Below are 22248 nucleotides of genomic sequence, written 5' to 3'. Positions count from 1 at the left end.
ACAGCAGAGGTTAGTTAGGATAACATCTATGAGGGTGCCCGTGTTTACGGATTTGGACTGGAACTCAGAGACAATGTTGTTACGGCTCAGGTATTGGGTACACTGGGTGTTTTCTATCTACTCCAGGAGTTTGGGGAGGATGGATATAGGCCATCCCCAAAAGTGGATGGATATAGGCCAAAAGTCTTTAGGGATGGAGGCAGACTCCAAGGATAGGTTGAGGAGATGAGAGGGAGGAGATGACAGGTGCAGCTATTTTATGGAAGAAGGGCTCTCTGCCATTGGCTCCAGGAGGCTTCTTCAAATCGATTAGACAAATTGTAATTATTGGATTTCATAACTTGGAAAATAACTTGACTTAAAAATAACACATTTGTCACATTCCTGACCTTATTTCCTTTGTTTAGTCTTTGTTTAGTTGGTCAGGACGTGAGCTGGGTGGGTATATTCTATGTTTTGTGTCTCATTGGTTTAGGTGTGTCTGATTGGCCTGATATGGTTCTCAATCAGAGGCAGGTGTTTGTTTGTCTCTGATTGGGAACCATATTTAGGTAGGCTGTGTTCACTGTTTGTTTGTGGGTGATTGTTCCTGTTCATTGCGTTCTTTGTTTTCACTAGGTTCACATGTTCAGGTCTGTAGCGTCGTTGGTTTCATTCTGTTTATTGTTTTGTTCGTGTTTATAAGTGTTCCAATAAATATGGAACCGTACCACGCTGCGATCTGGTCCTCCTCTCTTCCACCTAACGACGAGCGTTACAACATTTTAACAAATCACTAACAAAATTTGTTAAAATTCACACTTAATCCAGCATAAACGAATGTATAGAATTTATTATACAAGAGATAAAATTCACAAATTCTTCAGCACAACGGCAGATTCATGTTTTAAGTATTACATTTACAATGACTCAATAGTTCATGCCTTCTGGGAATGTTATCAAACCCAAAGGTTATGGGCGGGAAAGTTGGCTGTCAGAAGTATTACAATGTGAATGTCCTAAAAAAAAAAATACAAAAAAGAAATACATTGGAAATGTAAAAGTAATCAGTCACCAACATGAGTTTTCCATTCATATAACCTGTACGATATATTGCCACAGTTTAATTGCTGTCGTAAACGAAAAATGACTTCATTTCAATTGTACTGAATGATTGTCAAATGGTTAAATCACCCCTTAGTCTGCTTGATTACGAGGTTTTATTTCTACCGAAGATAAAACCCTGTAGAGAGCTTTAACATTTTGGGGAGAAAGTAGGACTAAGTTATCACCGACCTCACATGTAGCTCTGCTTTTAGGGAGCAGGACATTTTGGAAGCCATTAAGATCATCTGTGCGGATGATCTAAGCGCACATTAAAAGTTTAACTAGAGACCACCGGGATAAAACAGTGGCCAACAGTGGTTGCCCTTTGCCATAAATTTGTCATGAACAGTGACAAACAGTGGCATATACACACACGCATCGTTACACATTGTTACGCATCGCCCTACATGGTGACGTGGTCCCTTGTACACCTTGCGAACACATACACACACCAAGCTGACCATTGTATTGTGTTTTCAGGGTTGTTTTTCCCTGGGGCCCCTGGGAATCCTGGGCCCCCTGGTTTAGCTGGGGATAAAGGGGAGAGGGGGGAACCCGCCCCCTACATAATTGGCCCCCCTGGACCCACTGGGCCCCCTGGAAAAGATGGCCCCATAGGCGACCGTGGTCCCCCTGGATTTCCAGGTACCTGCTCAACTCAACTGGCCACTTTAGGTCATCCTCAAAAGTCTGACATAATGGTTATTACAAAGCTACCACAATTACTACAGCATTAACTCAGAAACAATCTGAAGGAGCAGTTAGCTATCTTTTAATATTATGCTGCTATACTCTATAATCCCACATTCGCAGCAAGGCAAAGTGTAAGGCTGGATCTAGGTTTAGTAACTTGTGACCACAATCGTATTCTACTGTAATGTAATTCAAGTCCCTGCATAGCCTCTATCTAACAAAGGTTAGCAGGGTTAGAGTTAGCTAGCTAGCCTGTGACTACAGGCTCCCATCTCAGAGAGGGTGAAGTATTAATTTCTCCATATTTGTAGTTTTAGATATGAGAGTGGATAAAACATTTGTCAATGACAGGATTGGTTGACAATGGTGAAGTATTAACCTCAGAACAACAACTTACTTTCAGCAAATTCAACGAAAATTCCATTGGCGTTTAACGTTAAGGTCATTGCAATATGATGTTGCTACAATATTCATTCAACGTGTTTTTGCCCGGTGGGTTTGCTCTTTGCACAGATCTGTTGAGAGGCAACCCTGGACCACCCGGTCCTAAAGGCATCAAAGGCATCCCAGGACAACCAGGAAATAGTGGCGGGTTCGGAGAAACAGGTATTTTCTGTGACAAATACGTTATTCTGTAAAGGGCATTGCAGGACTAAGAATATGGAATTCAAGGTGCAGTTTGCAACTGTCATGTCCAGTAAAAGTTCATTTTTTGCATAGCTTCATGGAAGGTATGTTTTATAGGCTTGGTTACTGTAAAGTGATGTGTTTGTTTGTATTGACATTTTGCTCTTTAGGGTTTTATGAATAAAATGTAATTTTGACTTGATTGAAGAAGGAAGTAAAGGGCGGGGCAGATCAGGGTGCCTTGTGAGAATTTGTCGCAAGTGGGTGACCCGCCTCTACCATCCGTTCTATTGGCCACTGTTCAATCACTGGAGAATAAACTGGATGAGCTCTGTTCGAGACTATCCTACCAACGGACATTAAAAACTGTAATATCTTATGTTTCACCGAGTCGTGGCTGAACAACGACACTGATAATTTACAGTTGCCTGGCTTTTCCGTGCATCGGCAGGACAGAACAGCTATGTGTGGTAAGATGAGGGGTGGGGCTGTGTGTCTACATTTTTTGCAGCCATCTATTTACCACCACAAACCGCTACTGGCACTAAGACCGTACTCAAAGAGCTGTATAAGGCCATAAGCAAACAAGAAAAAATGTTTATCCAGAAGTGGCGGTCCTAGTGGCAGTGGACTTTAATGCAGGCAAACTTAAATCTGTTTTTCCTCATTTCTACCAGCATGTCACATGTGCAATCACAGGAAAAAAACTCTAGACCACCTTTACTCCACACACAGAGACATGTACAAAGCCCTCCCTCGCCCTCCATTTGCCAAATCTGACCATAATTATATCCTCCTGATTCCTGCTTACCAGCAAAAACTAAAGCAGGAAGTACCGGTGCCTGGCTCAATACGGAAGTGGTCAGATGACCCGGATGCTACGCTACAGGACTGTTTTGCTAGCACAGACTTGAATATGTTCCAGGATTCATCCATTGGCATTGAGGAGTATACCACCTCAGTCCCCGGCTTCATCAATAAATGCATCGACGACGTCATCCCCACAGTGACCGTACGTACATATCCCAACCAGAAGGCAACATCCGCACTGAGCTAAAGGCTAGAGCTGCCGCTTTCAAGGAGCAGGACACTAATAAGAAATCCAGTTATGCCCTCAGAGGAGCCATCAAACAGGCAAAGCTTCAATACAGGACTGAATGCGAACTATTACGGACTACAAACGGAAAACCACCCGCGTGCTGCCCACCAGCCTACCAGATGAGCCAAATACCTTTTATGCTCGCTTTGAGGCATGCAACACTGAAGCATGCATGAAAGCACTAGCTGTTCCGGGCGACTGTGTGATCACGCTCTCTGTAACCAATGTGAGTAAGACCTTTTAACAGGTCATCATTCACAGGGCCGCAGGGCCAGACAGATTACCAGGATGTGTACTCAGCTGCATGCGCGGACCAACTGGCAAGTGTCTTCACTGACATTTTCAACCTCTCCCTGACCGAGTCTGTAATACCTACATGTTTCAAGCAGACCAGCACAGTCCCTCTGCCCAAGAAAGCTAAGGTAACATGCCTAAATTACTACCGCCTGTAGCACTCAGGTCGGTAGCAATGAAGTGCTTTGAAAGGCTGGAAACACCTATGTGAGAATGCTGTTGATTGACTACAGCTCAGTGTTCAACACCATAGTGCTCACAAAGCTCATCACTAAGCTAAGGACCCTGGTACTTAACACCTCTCTCTGAAACTGGATCCTGGACTTCCTGACAGGATGCCCCAAGGTGGTAAGGGTAGGCAACAACACATATATGCCATGCTGATCCTCAACTAGGGGGCCCCTCAGGGACACGTGCTTAGTCACCTCCTGTACTCCCTGTTCACCCACGACTGCGTGGCCAAGCACGACTCCGACACCATCATTACGTTTGCTGACGACACAACGGTGGTGGGCCTGACCACCGACAACGATGAGACCGCCTATAGGGAGAAGGTCAGAGACCTGGCAGTGTGGTGCCAGGACAACAAACTTTCCGTTAACGTGAGAAAGACAAAGGAGATGATCATGGACTACAGGAAAAGGAGAGCCAAACACGCCCACATTCACATCGACGGAGCTGTAGTGGAGCAGGTCGAGAGTTTCAAGTTCCTTGGTGTCCACATAACCAACAAACTATCAAGGTCCAAACACACCAAGAAAGTCTTGGAGAGGGCACGACAACGCCTTTTCCCCCTCAGATTGTCAAAAAGTTCTACAGCTGCACCATCGAAAGCATCCTGGCCTGTTGCATCACCGCCTTGTAAGGCAATTCCTCGGCATCCGACCGTAAGGCGCTACAGAGGGTAGTGCGTATGGCCCAGTACATCACTGGGGCCAAGCTTCCTGCCATCCAGAACCTATATACTAGGCGGTGTAAGAGGAAGGGCCAAAAAATGCTCAAAGACTCCAGTCAACCAAGTCATAGACTGTTCTCTCTGCTACCGCACGGCAAGCAGTACCGGACGCCAAGTCTAGGTCCAAAAGGCTCCTTTACAGTTTCTATCCCCAAGCCATAAGACTGCTGAACAAATAAACACATGGCCACCCAGACTATTTGCATTTAACCCACCCCCCCCCCTTTGTTTTTACGCTGCGGCTACTCGCTTTTTATTATCTACTCACTTTACCCCTACCTACATGTACAAATTACCTCGACTTACCTGTACCCCCGCACATTGACTCGGCACCGGTACCCCCTGTCTATAGCCTCATTATTGTTATTTTATTTTGTTTCTTTAAAACAAAAAAACATTTATTTGTATATATATTCTTAACTCTATTTTCTAAAAACTGCATTGTTGGATAAGGTCTTTTTAAATTTTATTGGTCACATACACAAGGTTAGCAGATGTTAATGCGAGTGTAGCGAAATGCTTGTGCTTCTAGTTCCAACAGTGCAGTAATATCTAACAAATAATCTAACAATTCCCAACAACTACCTAATACACACAAATCTAACAAGTAATCTAACATTTCCCCAACAACTACCTAATACACACAAATCTAAAGGGGTGAATGAGAATATGTACATGTAAGTATATGGATGAGCAATGGCCGAGCGGCATAGGCAAGGTGCAATAGATGGTATAAAATACAGTATATACATGTGATATGAGTAATGTAAGATATGTAAACATTATTAAAGTGGTATTATTTAGAGTGGCATTGTTTAAAGTGACTAGTGTGATCCATTTATTAAAGTGTCCAGTGATCAGGTCTCAATGTGGGCAGCAGCCTCTCTAAATTAGTGATTGCTGTTTAGCAGTCTGATGGCCTTGAGATCGAAGCTGTTTTTCAGTCTCTCGGTCCCAGCTTTGATGCACATGTACTGACCTCGCCTTCTGGATTATAGCGGTGTGAACATGTAGTGGCTCGAGTGGTTGTAGTCCTTGATGATCTTTTTGGCCGTCCTGTGACATCGGGTGCTGTAGCTGTCATGGGGTACAGGTAGTTTGCCCCTGGTGATGCATTGTGCAAACCGCACCACCCTATGGAGAGCCTTGCGGTTGAAGGCGGTGCAGTTGCCGTACCAGGCGGTGATACAGCCCAACAGGATACTCTCGATTGTGCATCTGTAAAAGTTTTTCTGGGTTTTGGGTGACAAGCCAAATTTCTTCAGCCTCCTGTGGTTGAAGAGGCGCTGTTGCGCCTTCTTCACCACACTGTCTGTGTGGGTGGACCATTTCAGTTTGTCTGTGATGTGTACGCCCAGGAACTTAAAACTTTCCACCTTCTCCCTGGTGACCCTTCGATGTGGATAGGGGGTTGCTCCCTCTGCTGTTTCCTGAAGTCCACTATCATCTCCTTTGTTTTGTTGACATTGAGTGAGAGGTTGTTTTCCCTGACACCTCACTCCCAGAACCCTCACCTCCTCCCTGTAGGCTGTCTCGTCGTTGTTGGTAATCAAGCCCACTATTGTTGTGCCGTCTGCAAACTTGATGATTGAGTTGGAGGCGTGCATGGCCACGCAGTCGTGGGTGAACAGGGAGTACAGGAGAGGGCTGAGCACACACCTTTGTGAGGCCCCAGTGTTGAGGGTCAGTGAAGTCGAGATGTTGTTTCCTACCTTCACCACCTGGGGGGGGGCGGCCCGTCAAAGTCCAGGACCCAGTTGCACAGGGAGGGGTTGATACCCAGGGCCTCCAGCTTGAGTAAGCATTTCAGAGTAAGGTCTACTACACCTGTTGTATTCGGCTCATGTGACAAATACAATTTGATTTGATTTGAGTACATTGAGTTGTCACTGGGGCAATGAGAGCTCAAATTACTTTGTTGCTTCACTGGCAAGAACCACTGAACAACCACTTCCTCCCTGTCATTTTTTCTCTCTTAGGTGAGAAGGGTGATGTCTGTCGACTCTGCATGCCCACTAATGTGAGGCCTGGACCACCAGGACCTGCCGGAGAGCCTGGTAGGCCTGGAGAGACAGGTAACACCAATACATGGACATAACAACAGCTCTTTTATGCCGTGTCATGTCATACAATGACTAGGCCCAGAAGTTTTGTCTGACCAGGTCATATATCACTATGGCCCTGAGTTTTACATGTTAGGTCACATGTTCAGGAAAAAGGCAATATTTCCAGTTGTCGACCTATTATGCTTAGTAGGAGATCAGCCAATCTGGGAAAAACTGCTTGACAAAACAATTTTCTCGTTGAAGGCTGTCATCCATGCTAGATCAAACAATGTTGGGGTGATACACAAAGTTTAATTTAGATTTAAGGCTTCCAATCTGGTGAAAATTGATATAATGGAAATAGTAATAGTTTTAGGTCAAATGTCTTGCAATTCTTAACAAAAATGGAGTGCATTAGCAGACAAAAACAGACTATGGAATGGATGCATTAGTAGTTACTTTTTATACATTTATTATGCTTTAAGTCATGCAAATGTACAGAAAATATGAACATTCAAATGTGTTCAGCTACAGTTGTGGTCTGTAGCCCACTAAGGACCCTCTCAGATGATTGACCCGCTCAGAAAACTGCGGGGGAGACCCTATTGAACCAGAAAAACTTTACCTCGTAAGAATCTGAGTTTCTGGGCCAGAGATATTGAAGCTGTATATTCATTTCTAAGGGATAAAATATACAAGCAGCCACAGATTCTGACCAAATGTAATGAGTACATCAATACAAACTGACTCTTTCATCATTTAGACATATTTAGACTGTGGATTATAGTTACTTTTGGCATAATTATTACGCATTAAGGCTTAAGCCATGCATATACACAGGAAAAGCATGTGCATCATTTCCTTAGACAGTGTAATCCCCTCTAACTACTCTGAAAGACACTTGTGAACAATAAGCACTTTACCTTGTGAGGATTGTACATTCTGAGGCGAATGTATACTTAAATATACACACTTGGGAAATGGCAATTTCCATCATAACAGTTTATTGGATATATGCTGATCTTAATGACATACGAATACACAGACTTTCTAAAGCATTGGATGCCATTTCTGCTCCAATGGCCTGTCAAGGGGAATTTAGCCACTTTTTAAAGTTCGTCAGGATAAAAACACTTCATCCAAGAGAAATCTGCGGTATTCCATGACATGTATGTCACGACTTCAACCGAGGCAGGCTCTCCTTCCCGTTCGGGTGGCGCTCGGCGGTCGTCGTCACCGGCCTATTAGCTGCCACTGACTCTTTTTCCTCCCCCTCCTTATGTGTTTATTTGTATCACCTGTGTTCAGTTAAGTTGTTAATTAGTGTGGCTTTATTAGTCAGCCAGCCCGTAGGCTTCTTTGTGCGGGATTGTTCGTCTGTAGCTGTGGATTTCGGGAGTGGTTTATTGTATTGTATACTGGGTTTGTCTCCCGTATTAGTAGACAGGTGTTTATGACACCCAGTAAGTCCGTGTTGGACATTTTGGTTTGCCGGTTGGGAATTAAAAATCACCGTATTGAAGCTCTGCTGTTCCTGCGTCTGATTTCACACCCCCCGACACCCAGGTCGTTACAATGTAAGATAACAAATGTTTTAATGTCATGTTCAATGAGTCCATAAATACTACAAAATAGGCCGAATGACAAAAGCTGGATGTTTTAAGTATTCTGGAGGATTCTGTGGAACAAAACACACTTTACTTACTGACAATGTGATATACATTATACGGCTACTGTCAAATTAGACAGATATTTTAAAAAAGTGTTTTAAGGGATTTCACCATTTTTCACTGGATGTCAACAAATATCAACATTTCACAGAATTGTAATTATTGTAATACTTACAGAATCAAATGCCTGTGTTACGATCTGAATATCAGTTTGACGGAGGTTGTGTGGCTATGCGGAAGATTCACTCTGACGTTCATCGAGGTATGATAGTGAATATGACCAAAGTCATGGGATGGATAATATCTCCCATTGCATTTCATATTGTGAAATTATTGTAATCAAGCTTTTTGTGAGCAATAGTACAGACTATATTCCGTAGTTACAGTGTCAATACTGTACTCAGTTCTTTTGGAAATGTGCTACAAAGTCGAATACTTTTCTCGTTCTTATTTTTCATGGGGTAGCATTACTAGCAGGCACACAATAAAATATAAACATGAGATAAAAAAAATAAAAAAAACACTGATATATTCAATGAAAATTATAAACATGTATCACTGTATCCAAATGTTTATGGTTTCTATTATATGCACACGCGATTCATTAGATATGATATTAAAATGCTAATGGCTGGCCCTGCATAACACATTTGTCTTGGATGAAGTGTTTTTATCCTGACAAACTTGAGAGGGCGGCTAAATTCCCATAGAAAAGTACCACACAGGACATGTCATCAAATGCTTGAGAAATGATGTGTATTTATTTGTGTATCACAAGGGAGGGATAATCAACGAGGGGCTATGCGTTCTATGGAAAATAATGCAACATGTGGAGGGTGTGCGCCACGACACGCTAGCGGAGTGGCAATAACCCTCCAGAGTTTCATTGTTTTCCAGAGAACGCATACAGTCCCGAGTGGATTTTCCCGCTTATACTACAGCTATAATTGAACACATTTGAAGCTGGAATCATCAGCAAATCTTCAATAAACTGTCATGATGGATGTTGCCATTTTCCAAGTATGTACTGCATTTTTAAGTATACATTCAGATGTTAGTCATATGGAAGTGAATATAAGTACGGACAAAATCTATCATTACCTCCACATTGTCAACTTTGTCTGCATTAGTCCAATATCGCTGCCTTAGTTCCAGTATAGTATCTCTCCAATATTTCTGCCTCAGAATGTCCGATCCTCATGTAGCACATGGTCTTAAAGTGCTTATTGTTCAGAAGTGTCTTTCTGGGTAGCTAGAGTGGATTTAAACTGTTTGAGAAAAGTATTTTTGTTTGCTAAAGCCCAAGTTTGACCAAAAATGATGGAACATACGCTTTTCTTGTGTATATGCATGGCTTAAAGCATAATACGTCCAGAGCCAGCCAGCCAGGATCCGCCAGTCATTCTGGTGTTGCCCCTCATTCTGGTGTTGCCCCTCATTCTGGTGTTGCCCCTCATTCTGGTGTTGCCCCTCATTCCGGTGTTGCCCCTCATTCCGGTGCTGCTCCTTATCCTGATGATGCCCCTTAATTTAGGTGGGGTTATTTGGAGGGTGGGCATTGTGAGGGGGATAAAGAAGCGGGGATTGATTATGGTGGGGTGGGGACCTCGCCCTCAGCCTGAGCCACCACCGTGGACAGATGCCCACCCAGACCCTCCCCTAGACTTTTGGTGGTGCGTTCGGAGTACGCACCTTGAGGGGGGGGTTATGTCACGTTCCTGACCTATTTTTATGTTATTTTGATTATGTTTAGTTGGTCAGGGCGTGAGTTGGGGTGGGCATTGTATGTTGTGTGTGTCTATGTTTAACGTAAGTAGCTTGTATGTGCACTTTCGTTTGTAGCTTCACGATCGTTTGTTGTTTTGTTTAGTCTGTATAAGTGTTTCGTTTCGTGTTCATCTTCGTCATTATAATAAAGAGAAGATGTATTCATATCCCGCTGCGCCTTGGTCCGTCTCTCCACACGATCGTGACATTATGCCAAAACTATGTTTATTCAATAGTCTATGTATGTATAAATGATTCAGTTGGTAATAGTAAATAGTCAGTTTGATATGCTCAGTAAATTTGGTCAGAATCTGTGACTATCCTATTTGCCTGCTTATACATGTACCCCTTCGAAATGGCATTAAAGTTCCAATATCTCTGGCCCAGAAAGTCAGATTCTAATGAGGTAAAGTTTTCCTTGTTCGGTGGGGTCTCTCACAGTTTTCTGAGAGCATCTATCATCATCTGAGAATGGTCCTTAGTGGCACTACAGACTACAACTGTAGCTGAACACATCTGCATTTTCATATTTTCTGTATATTTGCATGTCTGAAAGCTTAATAACTGTATGAAAAGTAACTATTAATGCGTCCCTTTGTCGTGGAAATTTCCTGTATTACTCAATAAAGAGAGAGAGAGAGCCAACCACACACAAGTCAGAGTTAAATTATATATTCCATCTTTAATATATATATACAAGCTTCACCAAAGCCCTTTAATGACTCTCAGATCAATTCAGTGTCTATAAATGAATTCTCTGAGAGTCCTTACGAAACAATTCTTAGTTTCATTTATAGCCAAGATACACCCCTCTCAACTTACAAAGAATCCTTTACCCGAAAGAGGAGTATCCTATCGCTAGACAGCATCAGCTATAAATCATCGTTCAGTTTGATCTCCCAAGACAAGGTTTAAATCTCGTGCTTGATACTTCACTGTCTACCAAAACATTACCTCATCCAATGGCATATATCAATTGTCATTTCTAGATACTCCCAAACCTGGACAAACTCAAAATCAGACAGTGAGCCCCTTAGGTCAAATACTAGGTCAAGATAAGGGCAACCTCAGAGGGGACATACAATGGTTCCAAACACGGCCAAACTCCTTCCCCCTATGAGAAAAGTAGGGAGTGACTGGCGTACAGACATTGTATGAGATAACTAACTGGTTCCCCAATTAATAACTCCATCCCATGGTTTAGGAATAGTTACAAACAACGTTCCCATAAGAAACCAACGTTCCACTCTGTCCTCCTACCACATGGTTTAACAGATACATTGACTTATGAAGACAAGCCTGACCTCTCCCCTCTCTGGCCCCAAGTTACCAATCCCTAGCTCAGAAGATTCTAATGACAAGTATCTCACAAGCATATGATGAAAATAACATCTTATCTATCTATGTTACTTAGCTAAATCTGATTCTGCCACGACATTCCCCTCTCAAGGGACACTGTCCCTTCTCTAGAATCAGAACATTAACTATACACATTTATCTAACATTAGTTGCAGAGTATATGCATTAAAAAAATATTTTCAATATTTAAAAGAAAAATAAAGAATCAAATCCCTTCATTGTCAAGTACCTTAGCTTATATGTAAGCTTTCTCCCTTCTGAAACTACGTTTACAACCTTTATTCTACAAGACAGACTTGCACAGGTTTAATCACACAGAATAATTCATTGTTGAGAAAAATAAAAACCATAACATAGAAATGTTCCCTAAGTTACATGAGAACCAGTATCTAAACACATAACATATCATCATAACATATAGAACAGTCTTCCCTCTCAGTCCTTATGCTCAGAATAGAAAATAGGTCAGGGAAATCATTCATATTCCAAATCATAGCTCCAACCCAACTAAATATCCAACCAAAATTTAGAATGACATTCCTCACTGATTCAAATTGGTCTTATCACTCAAAGTAAAAACTCAATTTAACACACATCAATATTGGCAGAAGTTACATTCATATTAACATTCAGTATAATTATCCCATAATTATACTATTAACTTTTTTAATCATGATTATAATACAGATCAGTATCTTAATGCATTCTTAATCTAAATTACTATAATCTTAAGTGTAGACCTCTACAATCAACCTGATACCCCAAAAGTCTAAAACAATTTGTTGGCACAGTTGAACCAACCCCCTCCTTCAGGCACTGATTCTTCTGGCGTCCTTTTCGTTCTTCTTCAGATAGCTTTACAGTTCAAAGTGGATGGCCCATGATAATGTCCCAATTTCAATGTCTCACCTTTACCACTCATTATGTCTTGTCCATTCGTCAACCAATATACCAGCAACATAAGAAAAGTTTAGAACAGATCTCACTCCAAGTGGACTCCTCTCACACTCCTGAGAGAAACATCATGAGAAAAGCAGTTGATAGCTTAGATCGGATACTGTACACCGATATCTGGCTTGGTTCCTTTCACCTGGTAGAAGTGGTCCAGACAGGGCCTTTTTTCAACGCCTTTGTCACTCTTCTTCAGCCAGTTAGAGGGGGTTTTGAGGTACACACACTGTTCGGTCCAATTATCTCTTCCATGCATTAAGATACCGTCTGATGTCACTTTTCATGATAACCTCGAAAGAACAGATCAGAACAACAGTTTAGTTCAGTTCATTAACTACATGATACATTTTTACTTTTACCAATTATTCTTAATACAATTCTAAACATATTTCAAAGAGAATATCCACACATTCTATTGAAACTATTCTTTCAAATTGGCTTATACTCCCCATCACACTGTCAACTCCATCGTAGAGCCAAAGGATCAGGAAGTTAGACCTAAATCCCCTCGGGAATAGAACAGAACAAACACAACAACAATACAATACACTCCTTCACATATCACTCAAGGTGTATTTAAACTTCAATCCAAAACCTCAAAGAACTGAATCCTCCCCCACTTTTTTAACACATAACTCTCCATGAGAGTAATGTATAAAACAACACTACAAAAGATAAAACACAATTTCAAATAACCTAATCAAATTAAAATCACTACTCTGAAAAACTCCACAAAGAAAAATGATTTTAACCCATATGGTCATAGGAAAATAGAATTAAAACCAGCCTTAGTTAATATGGCTAAGAACTATATTTTTCAATTACACAAATTACCTTGAAATCATATTACAAATGACCATAAAATCATTATTCAAATGGCTTTCCAATGAGGGTGATCAAGCCACAACGGAAAGTCATGATAAAGGTCATAAATCATACAAACCCTTCTAATAAGTTAATATAAAAAAATATATAAAAATATTTTTTATTTTTTACTATATTAGACAATTTACAAAAATAGCCAAACCTTTCCTACATGTTGTATTCCAGAACATTCCTTTATCAAAAGAAATCAGATGTTTAATTAAAACTCAGAAAATAAAAAACTCAGAAAAATTCCATGTGCGTGCGTGCCCCTTTAAGATACTTTAGCACTAACACAAATTAACCACTCACCAAACCCAAAGGAAATGTTAAAAAAAAAAAACAGTATTTTTTATAAACACCAACAAATAGTCATAACAAATGTTTTGTGTATGTGCAATTTGCAAACCTTAAGGTAAAAACACACAAAAACTTCCAGGCCCTTTTCAATTTGGTAGTTTACGGCCTCTATCACTCACTCTCCCCAAGATTATAGTCCCAGGCAACATTTCAAAGAGAGACAATGAAACACCCATTTTGCCAGAAAAACACAAAACACTTTGTTAGTATTCATTACACTACATCAATTCAGAAACTCAAAAGTGAACTATAAACCAAACCTAATGATAATTCCACTGTACCTCAAATCATTAATCATACATTTTAATCTACACCAATGTATATGTATGCTTAAGTAAACATGCTATCCTTAGATACAATTATCCTGATATCATTACTATCTAAATGCAATCATTTTTCCTCTGTCGCAAATGTAGTACATTTCTCAGCGTAAGAAATCAGTAATTTAATCCCAGGCATTTAATAAAAATGTAGACGTTTTCTCCCATGGCTCCTCCAACTTACATATTTTAGATAACTTCCATCCGTTCCGGAAGAAAGAATCCTATTTAAACACATCAGATCATACAATGTTTAATTAAGTAACATCAACACCTAAAATCAACAATAAACATTAAACAAATAAACAAACCCATAACCCCTTTAATCAGCAATCTAATCATTTCAACCTGCTGATATGTTTAGTCAAAACTATCCTGATCTTTTTAACAAATCTAAAATCTTTGAAAAGTTGGCGCTGTCTCATCAGCGTAAAACTCAAAACTAACTTTTTTCCACTCATATCCACAAGGTCATTCCCCAAAGGTCAATACTGTTCAGCTCCTACATCAATGATCTTCCTTCTGTCTAAACAGGGTCTGAAGTTCCAAAGTATGCAGATAATACAGTGATAAATTCATGCAAATAACAAACAACAAACTACACCAGAACTCACTACTATTATGGTTCAGATGACAAACTTTTCCAGACTCATGTTTACATCTCAATAAAACAATTAAAATACACAGTCTGCTTGTTCCTCAAAAAAAAAAAAACTTAATCCTTAGACAGATGTCTATGTATCAGGGAAAAAGCTCCCAGTGGTATCTGATTTTAAGTACCAAGGCATCATACTTGATTCCAACCTCTCTTTAAAAAAATAACTCAAATAACCAAATTCAACCTAGCTAATTTTCCAAAACATATGACATTGTTTTGACTATAGAGGTAACAAAACTATAATTAAAATCTATAATACTCCCCCACTTAACATACTAACTTACTAGTATGGGCCAAGCTTGCTATTTCAACATTAATACCCATTCAGTCTTCTGTGTTTACATCTCAAACTTGATAGAAAACCCAATAGCTATAGAAAGCATAAACTCCTGTGTTGGAAAAAATCCTATGATTCTAAATGTCCAGGCTTCCTCTCTCTCAGTATTTTATTAAACAGAAAACCCAAACCTTATTGCAACAGATCCACAAGATCCGCCAGGAGAAATATTAACTTCTAAAAAGTACCTTTTTAGTCAATCTGCTTTCAGTGTGAGAGCTTCCCATGTCTGGAACCTTGCCATTAGACACACACAACTGTGATTAATGATGCACTGTCTCTTTAAAATAGAACCGACTTCTTTACCGATTAACTTTCCTGCTCAAATTCACTGGTGTTAACTAAACAATCAAACCAATAATCAATAACCATCAGAATACATTATCACAATGTAGGTGTGAGTTTCAATACTCACACCTAAATCACTTTCAGCTTAACATATCCTATATTTCTTTCTTACTGTTGGGCAAATATACCCCTCTGCCAACAACGTTTTTCTCTTACCTCTTATCGTAAGATTAAAACCAGACTTCTCCTTCTCCTTCCACTTATCACTTATCCAAGACTTTAACAATAACACATACCGCTAAATTTATAACATATGTCAGTCAATTCATAAGACTGAAAAACATTTCGGTGGCCATTTCTCTATCGCCATTATCTCTCCGCTATTATTTATAATTACTTTAATTTAGGCAACAGACACCGTCTTGCATCGAAATTCGCTTCTATTTTGAATTAATTAGTCTATTAATTTAACTTTAACAATCTATTAAAAACTTCAATTTATCCCTTCTTCCAATTTGAACCAAACAAGCTTTTAAAACGTTCAGTTTATATCTTATACAAACACTAGCAACCGCATCTCTCCATGCAAAACATACAAATAGTTGAATTACAATCAAAAACTCTGATTTTAAGACAGAGCGTTTGCCGGGAAACGAACTCGGATCTCCAGTTCAGAAGGCAGCTATTTTAACCACTGAACCACCAATGCTATATGAATGACTAAGACTCTCAGCAATATAAACCTACTTTACAATTGTCTGTATTCGTAAAATCAAGACACTTCCCAGAAAAATTACCCTAAATAAAGGTCCAAGCGTTATTCCAGCTATGATTCTCCCATGCCAAATTAATAGATTAGCAGTCAAAGAATAAAATCGACATTTATAGACTAAGAAACAGATCTTGCGCATTTTAATAAAAAAGTAGATTATGTTTACTCAGGCAACGTTACTTTACAACATCACATTAATCACGCAATGATAATTAGTTTGATGGAAACCTTAGGCTTTGTATGACATTATAAATTACGTAGAGATTCCATTTTAATTCGCTCTATTTTATTGAAAACCGTTTATTTAATAAAAACCCACAACTCTTATCATACTGGGAGGAAAAAACAAAACATTTTCATACCTGAAGGGCAGTTTTATTTCAAATGTTGTACCCAGACGGAGATAATCCAATAAGCGTTTTATAGTTCCATCGTTAGGGTAAAATAACCAAAAGTGGACACTCTAATCAGTTTCTAAAACTCAATTGCCCAGATTATTTAGACTAGTTTAATAGTGCTTAAAACCTTATCTTTATCAAATTATCCATTAAAGATACCAACTCAAAACCCTCCGTACGTCTACGAATGGGTGGTTTAAATTGTATCAAATTTTAGTCTCAGCATTACTTTATCAAATCTCTAGTAATCAATTATACACACATACAATTTCAAATATTCACAGAACCCATATAAAATGTAATAAATGCTTAGGTACTCACATATAACTTTAAAGATCCACATAGGATTGGTCAGATGTTCACACAGAACTGGTCCAATGTTCACACAGAACATAATTAAAAGGTTACCCACACAGAGTCAACCTAACCCGCTCACACAGAACGGTATACAAATATTACCTAGTGATATAAACAAAATACTCACACAGAGTAACCCAGGGCATACCTGGCTAGCACATTTAAAATAATTGGAATTCACCACTTCTGAGGGTCACTTAGACAGTCACACAGACACACAGAATGAGGTCCTTCTCCCAATAGGGCTTCACCAAGTACCATGTTTCACACAGAACACACAGTCACCCTGGCCCCTCACCCCCACAGACTGCACCAATCCCCACTGTGATCAATTCAGTGTCGGAATGGATCTAGTCGCCCGCAACCGAACAATAGCAGAGTATTCTTTGAGTCCGCAAACTTTCAGATTACTCTCCTCTGACTCGGCCCTGTTTACGCCTCCAAGGTACCCTCTCTTTCAAAGGAATACACTCAGAGCCCACGCAACAGAGGCTTATCTAAAAACTCGACTTCAAGTGTGTGTGGGTCGCTCACCTCTTTCTCAAAAAAAAACTCAGTTCGAGATGTGGTATCCACTCGGCTCGCTGCCTCTCAGATCAAAGGTTGGTCCATCTGCTTCGTTCCCGAAGTGTGGTTTCCCTAAGATCCCAAGTTTGAGGGATCCCTCGTGCACGATTTATTTACCTAGATCATCAGGAACGGTCACCGAGTGAAGATTCACACCCTGCTCGCAGCGCCAAATGTCGTGGAAATTTCCTGTATTACTCAATAAAGAGAGAGAGAGTGCCAACCACACACAAGTCAGAGTTAAATTATATATTCCATCTTTAATATATATATACAAGCTTCACCAAAGCCCTTTAATGACTCTCAGATCAATTCAGTGTCTATAAATGAATTCTCTGAGAGTCCTTACGAAACAATTCTTAGTTTCATTTATAGCCAAGATACACCCCTCTCAACTTACAAAGAATCCTTTACCCGAAAGAGGAGTATCCTATCGCTAGACAGCATCAGCTATAAATCATCGTTCAGTTTGATCTCCCAAGACAAGGTTTAAATCTCATGCTTGATACTTCACTGTCTACCAAAACATTACCTCATCCAATGGCATATATCAATTGTCATTTCTAGATACTCCCAAACCTGGACAAACTCAAAATCAGACAGTGAGCCCCTTAGGTCAAATACTAGGTCAAGATAAGGGCAACCTCAGAGGGGACATACAATGGTTCCAAACACGGCCAAACTCCTTCCCCCTATGAGAAAAGTAGGGAGTGACTGGCGTACAGACATTGTATGAGATAACTAACTGGTTCCCCAATTAATAACTCCATCCCATGGTTTAGGAATAGTTACAAACAACGTTCCCATAAGAAACCAACGTTCCACTCTGTCCTCCTCCCCTTCTGATATTCTACTTAGTACCACATGGTTTAACAGATACATTGACTTATGAAGACAAGCCTGACCTCTCCCCTCTCTGGCCCCAAGTTACCAATCCCTAGCTCAGAAGATTCTAATGACAAGTATCTCACAAGCATATGATGAAAATAACATCTTATCTATCTATGTTACTTAGCTAAATCTGATTCTGCCACGACACCTTCCATAGTCTTCAGTGTTTATGTTTGATAATCCATTTCAGGATGTTTGACCTTTGACCTAATGCCAAATCTATTATTATTTCATTATGTACATTTTCACCAGATTTGACCGTTGACCACTTGAAAATGGCATTAAAAATTAAAAATTCACATGACATCCGGCCTAACTTTGTGCCTAACTTTGTGTATCACCCCATCATTTTTTGACCTAGCATGGATGACAGCTCAAGCACTTTTTACAGGTTTGCTTCTCTACTATAGGTTAGTATGTGTAGAATACACTATAGCTGCCCCTGTATTTACAGCATTTGTGTTTCACCAGGTCGAGATGGTGATCCTGGATCCAAAGGATTTAGAGGAGTCAAAGGTCTTGGAGGTCCACCAGGTCCACAGGTGACTTGACCTGGACAGACAGACATTATGGAATCAACTCCAGATTCAGATACAAATTCTTTACATAGGCCTTTTTGTTAAGGCGTTTTTACATTGTATGTGGGAGATTTTATTCTAATGATTTTTTCCTTTGTCTTTGTATCTGTAGGGTCCCTATGGTTTACCAGGTGTGCCAGGTTCTCCAGGACCCAAGGGGGACAAAAGTCCCATGTCCCCAGGAGACAGGGGGCCTGTTGGCGCACCTGGGGCTCCAGGAGTTCCTGGGAGCGATGGGACTGACGGGGTCCCCGGATACCCAGGACTGAAAGGCCAGCCTGGGCTAAAGGGCAACCCTGTGAGTGTGACCCACGCCACCTCCACCATTACACACTGTACAATCAATGGCAATGACTGGTCATTGTAACAGTAATATCTGATTAAGGATCAGAACCATTGTATAAGTGAACAGCGTTAGCATGCTGGACTACGATTTGGGACCTGACCACAAGGTCTTAACAGGCTAGCCTGTAACTAGTGCCTGTGTTTTCTCATGGCCAGGCCATGTGGTTTGGAAAAACTTGGGGCCCTACCCATGATGTACCCAGACTTAACTGTTTGGTGTCTGTTTGCTGTAGGGACCTCCGGGGCCCAAGGGTGATCGGAGCGATGCCGGCTCTCAGGGTATACGTGGACGGACAGGCCAGATGGGGACTCAGGGCCCCCCAGGTGTGGGGCCCCCAGGGGGCCCTGGACAGAAGGGCAACCTGGGGGTGCAAGGCCTGCGAGGGAGACCTGGAGATCCAGGTACAGTAAGATCATTATTTTTTCAAGAGAGACCTGGCATCCCAGCAATTTGACCTATGTCACAGAATGTGTGAGTGTGTCTCACTCTTGTCTAATTCGTGTCTCACTTGACCTGTTTTACAGAATGTGTAAATGTGTCATACTCTTCTCTCACTCGTCTCACTGTTGTCTCGCACTCATCTCCTCCTGCAGGAGAGAAAGGCTCAGCGGGTGAGACGATAACAACCACAGGAGACCCAGGACTGAAGGGAGAGAAGGGTCATCAAGGCAACCCAGGACCTTCAGGTGAGGGCTTTAGCCATGAGCTCTGGGGGAGATTCTTGACATGAAGACAATATCATGCATACACTAACAGCCCAGCAGTAGTATCACGGCATTAGCAGAGAATTGATAGGATCATCGGCTGGTCATGGTGTTATTCTTTTTTTTTGTTGCATACATTTTTATCCACAGCAAATGACTTAACCCTTGTGTTGTCTTAAGGGTAAAACATGACCGGCCACTATGTTTAACAGCAGAGAAAACCCCCTAAATGACTTGAAATTTGATGACTTTTCCTAGAGTGACCCCAACATTAGAAAAAGTGAAACATTGCCTTTGTTCATATTTCCATGAAAGCTGTACACCACCAGGGTACATTTTTGACCCAGCAGATTGAACTCAGCCAGCAGCTCCTGAAGAGGAATATCACCATGGTTGACACAGTTAGAAAGAACAAGCCTGAGCTCCCCCCTGCACTCCTCACAACAAGTGGGAGAGAGGCCTTCTCATCAAAGTTTGCCTTCACCCCCACCACCAATCTAGTTTCTTACATCCCAAAGAGGAACAAGAATGTGGTCCTCCTGAGCACACTGCACAAAACGGCTGAGATCAGTGATCGTGAGGACAGGAAGCCAGCCATCATCCTGGACTACAACCACAACAAAGGAGGCGTGGACAACCTGGACAATGTGATTGGAACATACAGCTGCAGGAGGATGACTGCCCGCTGGCCCCCGGTCATCTTCCATAACATCATTGATGTGTCCTCATACAATGCCTTCAGGATATAGAACAAGATCAACCCTACCTGGATGTCTGATAAGCGGAACAAGAGGAGGCTGTTCCTGGAGAAGCTGGGAAAGGCACATGTAACCCCACACATTCAAAGAAGGGAGGGCCTCCCCCACACAGCAGCCTTTGTAGCGCTTGTGAAAGTTGTTCATGGGGCTGAATCTTGTTCTTGTCCACTGGGGTCTGCAGCTGATGCAGGCAAGAGGAGGAGATGCCAATTCTGCCCCCCAAAGAAGGACTGTAAAACAAATACTATGTGCTGCACATGTGAGAAATACATCTGCAAAGTCCATGCAACCACACTTGCATACTGTCCTACATTTGCTAATTAGAGTTGATTGATTTATGTTCTTCACGTTCTATTATCTTATTTTATTCTTATTTATTGTTGTTGTTTAAACACCTTGTGGGTGGGGGTGATGGTTAAAAAAATGTGAGAAGACTAGTATTTTGTAGTTGAATTCCTCATTGTACAGTATATAAGAATATATCACTATGTTGCCAAAAAAGTTCAAGACTGTTATTGTTTCCCTTCAATAAAATGCATTCAAAACTACTTTCCGCACATTTCTGCTACTTTCTTAGGCTATACAAGAGCTATCTCTCGCTAAAAAATGTACGTTTACATCTATGCAGTACCTTTAGCAAATATAATAATAATAATAAACCTCTACTTTAGGAAAGAAAACAATTATAACAGGTGTGTTGCAGTAAAAACGAGTGGTGTCCACTGATTAAATGTAGTCTTTCTGCATTGTGAAGAGGGAAAACCCAGATATTCAGAAAGTTTGTGATGAATGACAGGTTGTTTCTACATGCAAAATAGATTTGGCGTTAATTTGGGGTTTAGTGAATAGATTTGGGGTTTAGTGAAGGACAAGGGGAGTATACAGAATGCTAAGACTACACGAGGGTTAACTATCAACATGTGGTCCATGTGGGAATCCAACATTCATCCATGGGGTTGCCAGCACCAGTTTCTAACCCAGTGAACTATTTTATAATTGCCTATATGTTTTCAGGGAATCCTGGTATAAATGGCTATCCTGGCTTCCCTGGCAACTTCGGCGCCAAGGGGGATAGAGGTCTGTCTGTCCGGGGCCCTCCTGGCAACACTGGGCCTAAAGGTGAGAATGACTTCGCTACCCAAGAACCCTAGCTCTGTTGTACCCTGGTAAGATCCTAGGTGGGCAACATAGTGTGCAGAGTTTTGTTCCAGCCAAGCACTAACAGCACACCTAATTCAGGTAATCATGATAATTTGAAGACAGCCATTACGTGAATCACAGGAGTTAGAGATGGGCTGGAACAAAAGCCTGCATACACTACACATCCTGTATTACAGTTTTACTCCATTGTATACAAGTGTTTTTTGGAACTGTGGTCAAACATACATATAGTAGAACAACAATGATTTTTAAATGGTTTTATTTAACCTTTATTTTGACAGGGAAGACATATTGAGCCCTAGGTCTCTTTTCCAAATGCACCCTGTATAATACAATATAAAAT

The 22248-nt window shown here is 40.9% G+C and overlaps 1 protein-coding gene across 2 annotated transcripts in view; it reads left to right on the top strand.

Moving 5' to 3' along the window:
• col4a3 (collagen, type IV, alpha 3) overlaps nucleotides 1-22248 on the top strand; it is a 125743-nt gene that overhangs the window by 65714 nt on the left and 37781 nt on the right. For both annotated transcript variants that reach the window (XR_011669855.1, XM_071359539.1), the window contains exons 21-28: nucleotides 1567-1731; nucleotides 2293-2385; nucleotides 6734-6829; nucleotides 18830-18900; nucleotides 19049-19234; nucleotides 19515-19683; nucleotides 19876-19968; nucleotides 21759-21863. Coding sequence is in view for 1 of the 2 variants with exons in the window: in XM_071359539.1 (XP_071215640.1) it covers nucleotides 1567-1731; nucleotides 2293-2385; nucleotides 6734-6829; nucleotides 18830-18900; nucleotides 19049-19234; nucleotides 19515-19683; nucleotides 19876-19968; nucleotides 21759-21863 (978 nt within the window). In the remaining variant the exon portion in view is untranslated. The remainder of the gene's footprint in view (nucleotides 1-1566; nucleotides 1732-2292; nucleotides 2386-6733; nucleotides 6830-18829; nucleotides 18901-19048; nucleotides 19235-19514; nucleotides 19684-19875; nucleotides 19969-21758; nucleotides 21864-22248) is intronic.

Source organism: Salvelinus alpinus, chromosome 22, assembly GCF_045679555.1.
Source record: "Salvelinus alpinus chromosome 22, SLU_Salpinus.1, whole genome shotgun sequence".
Lineage (NCBI taxonomy): Eukaryota > Metazoa > Chordata > Actinopteri > Salmoniformes > Salmonidae > Salvelinus > Salvelinus alpinus.
Note: the sequence above shows the minus strand (reverse complement) of the source record. Positions and strands in the feature narration are given on the sequence as shown.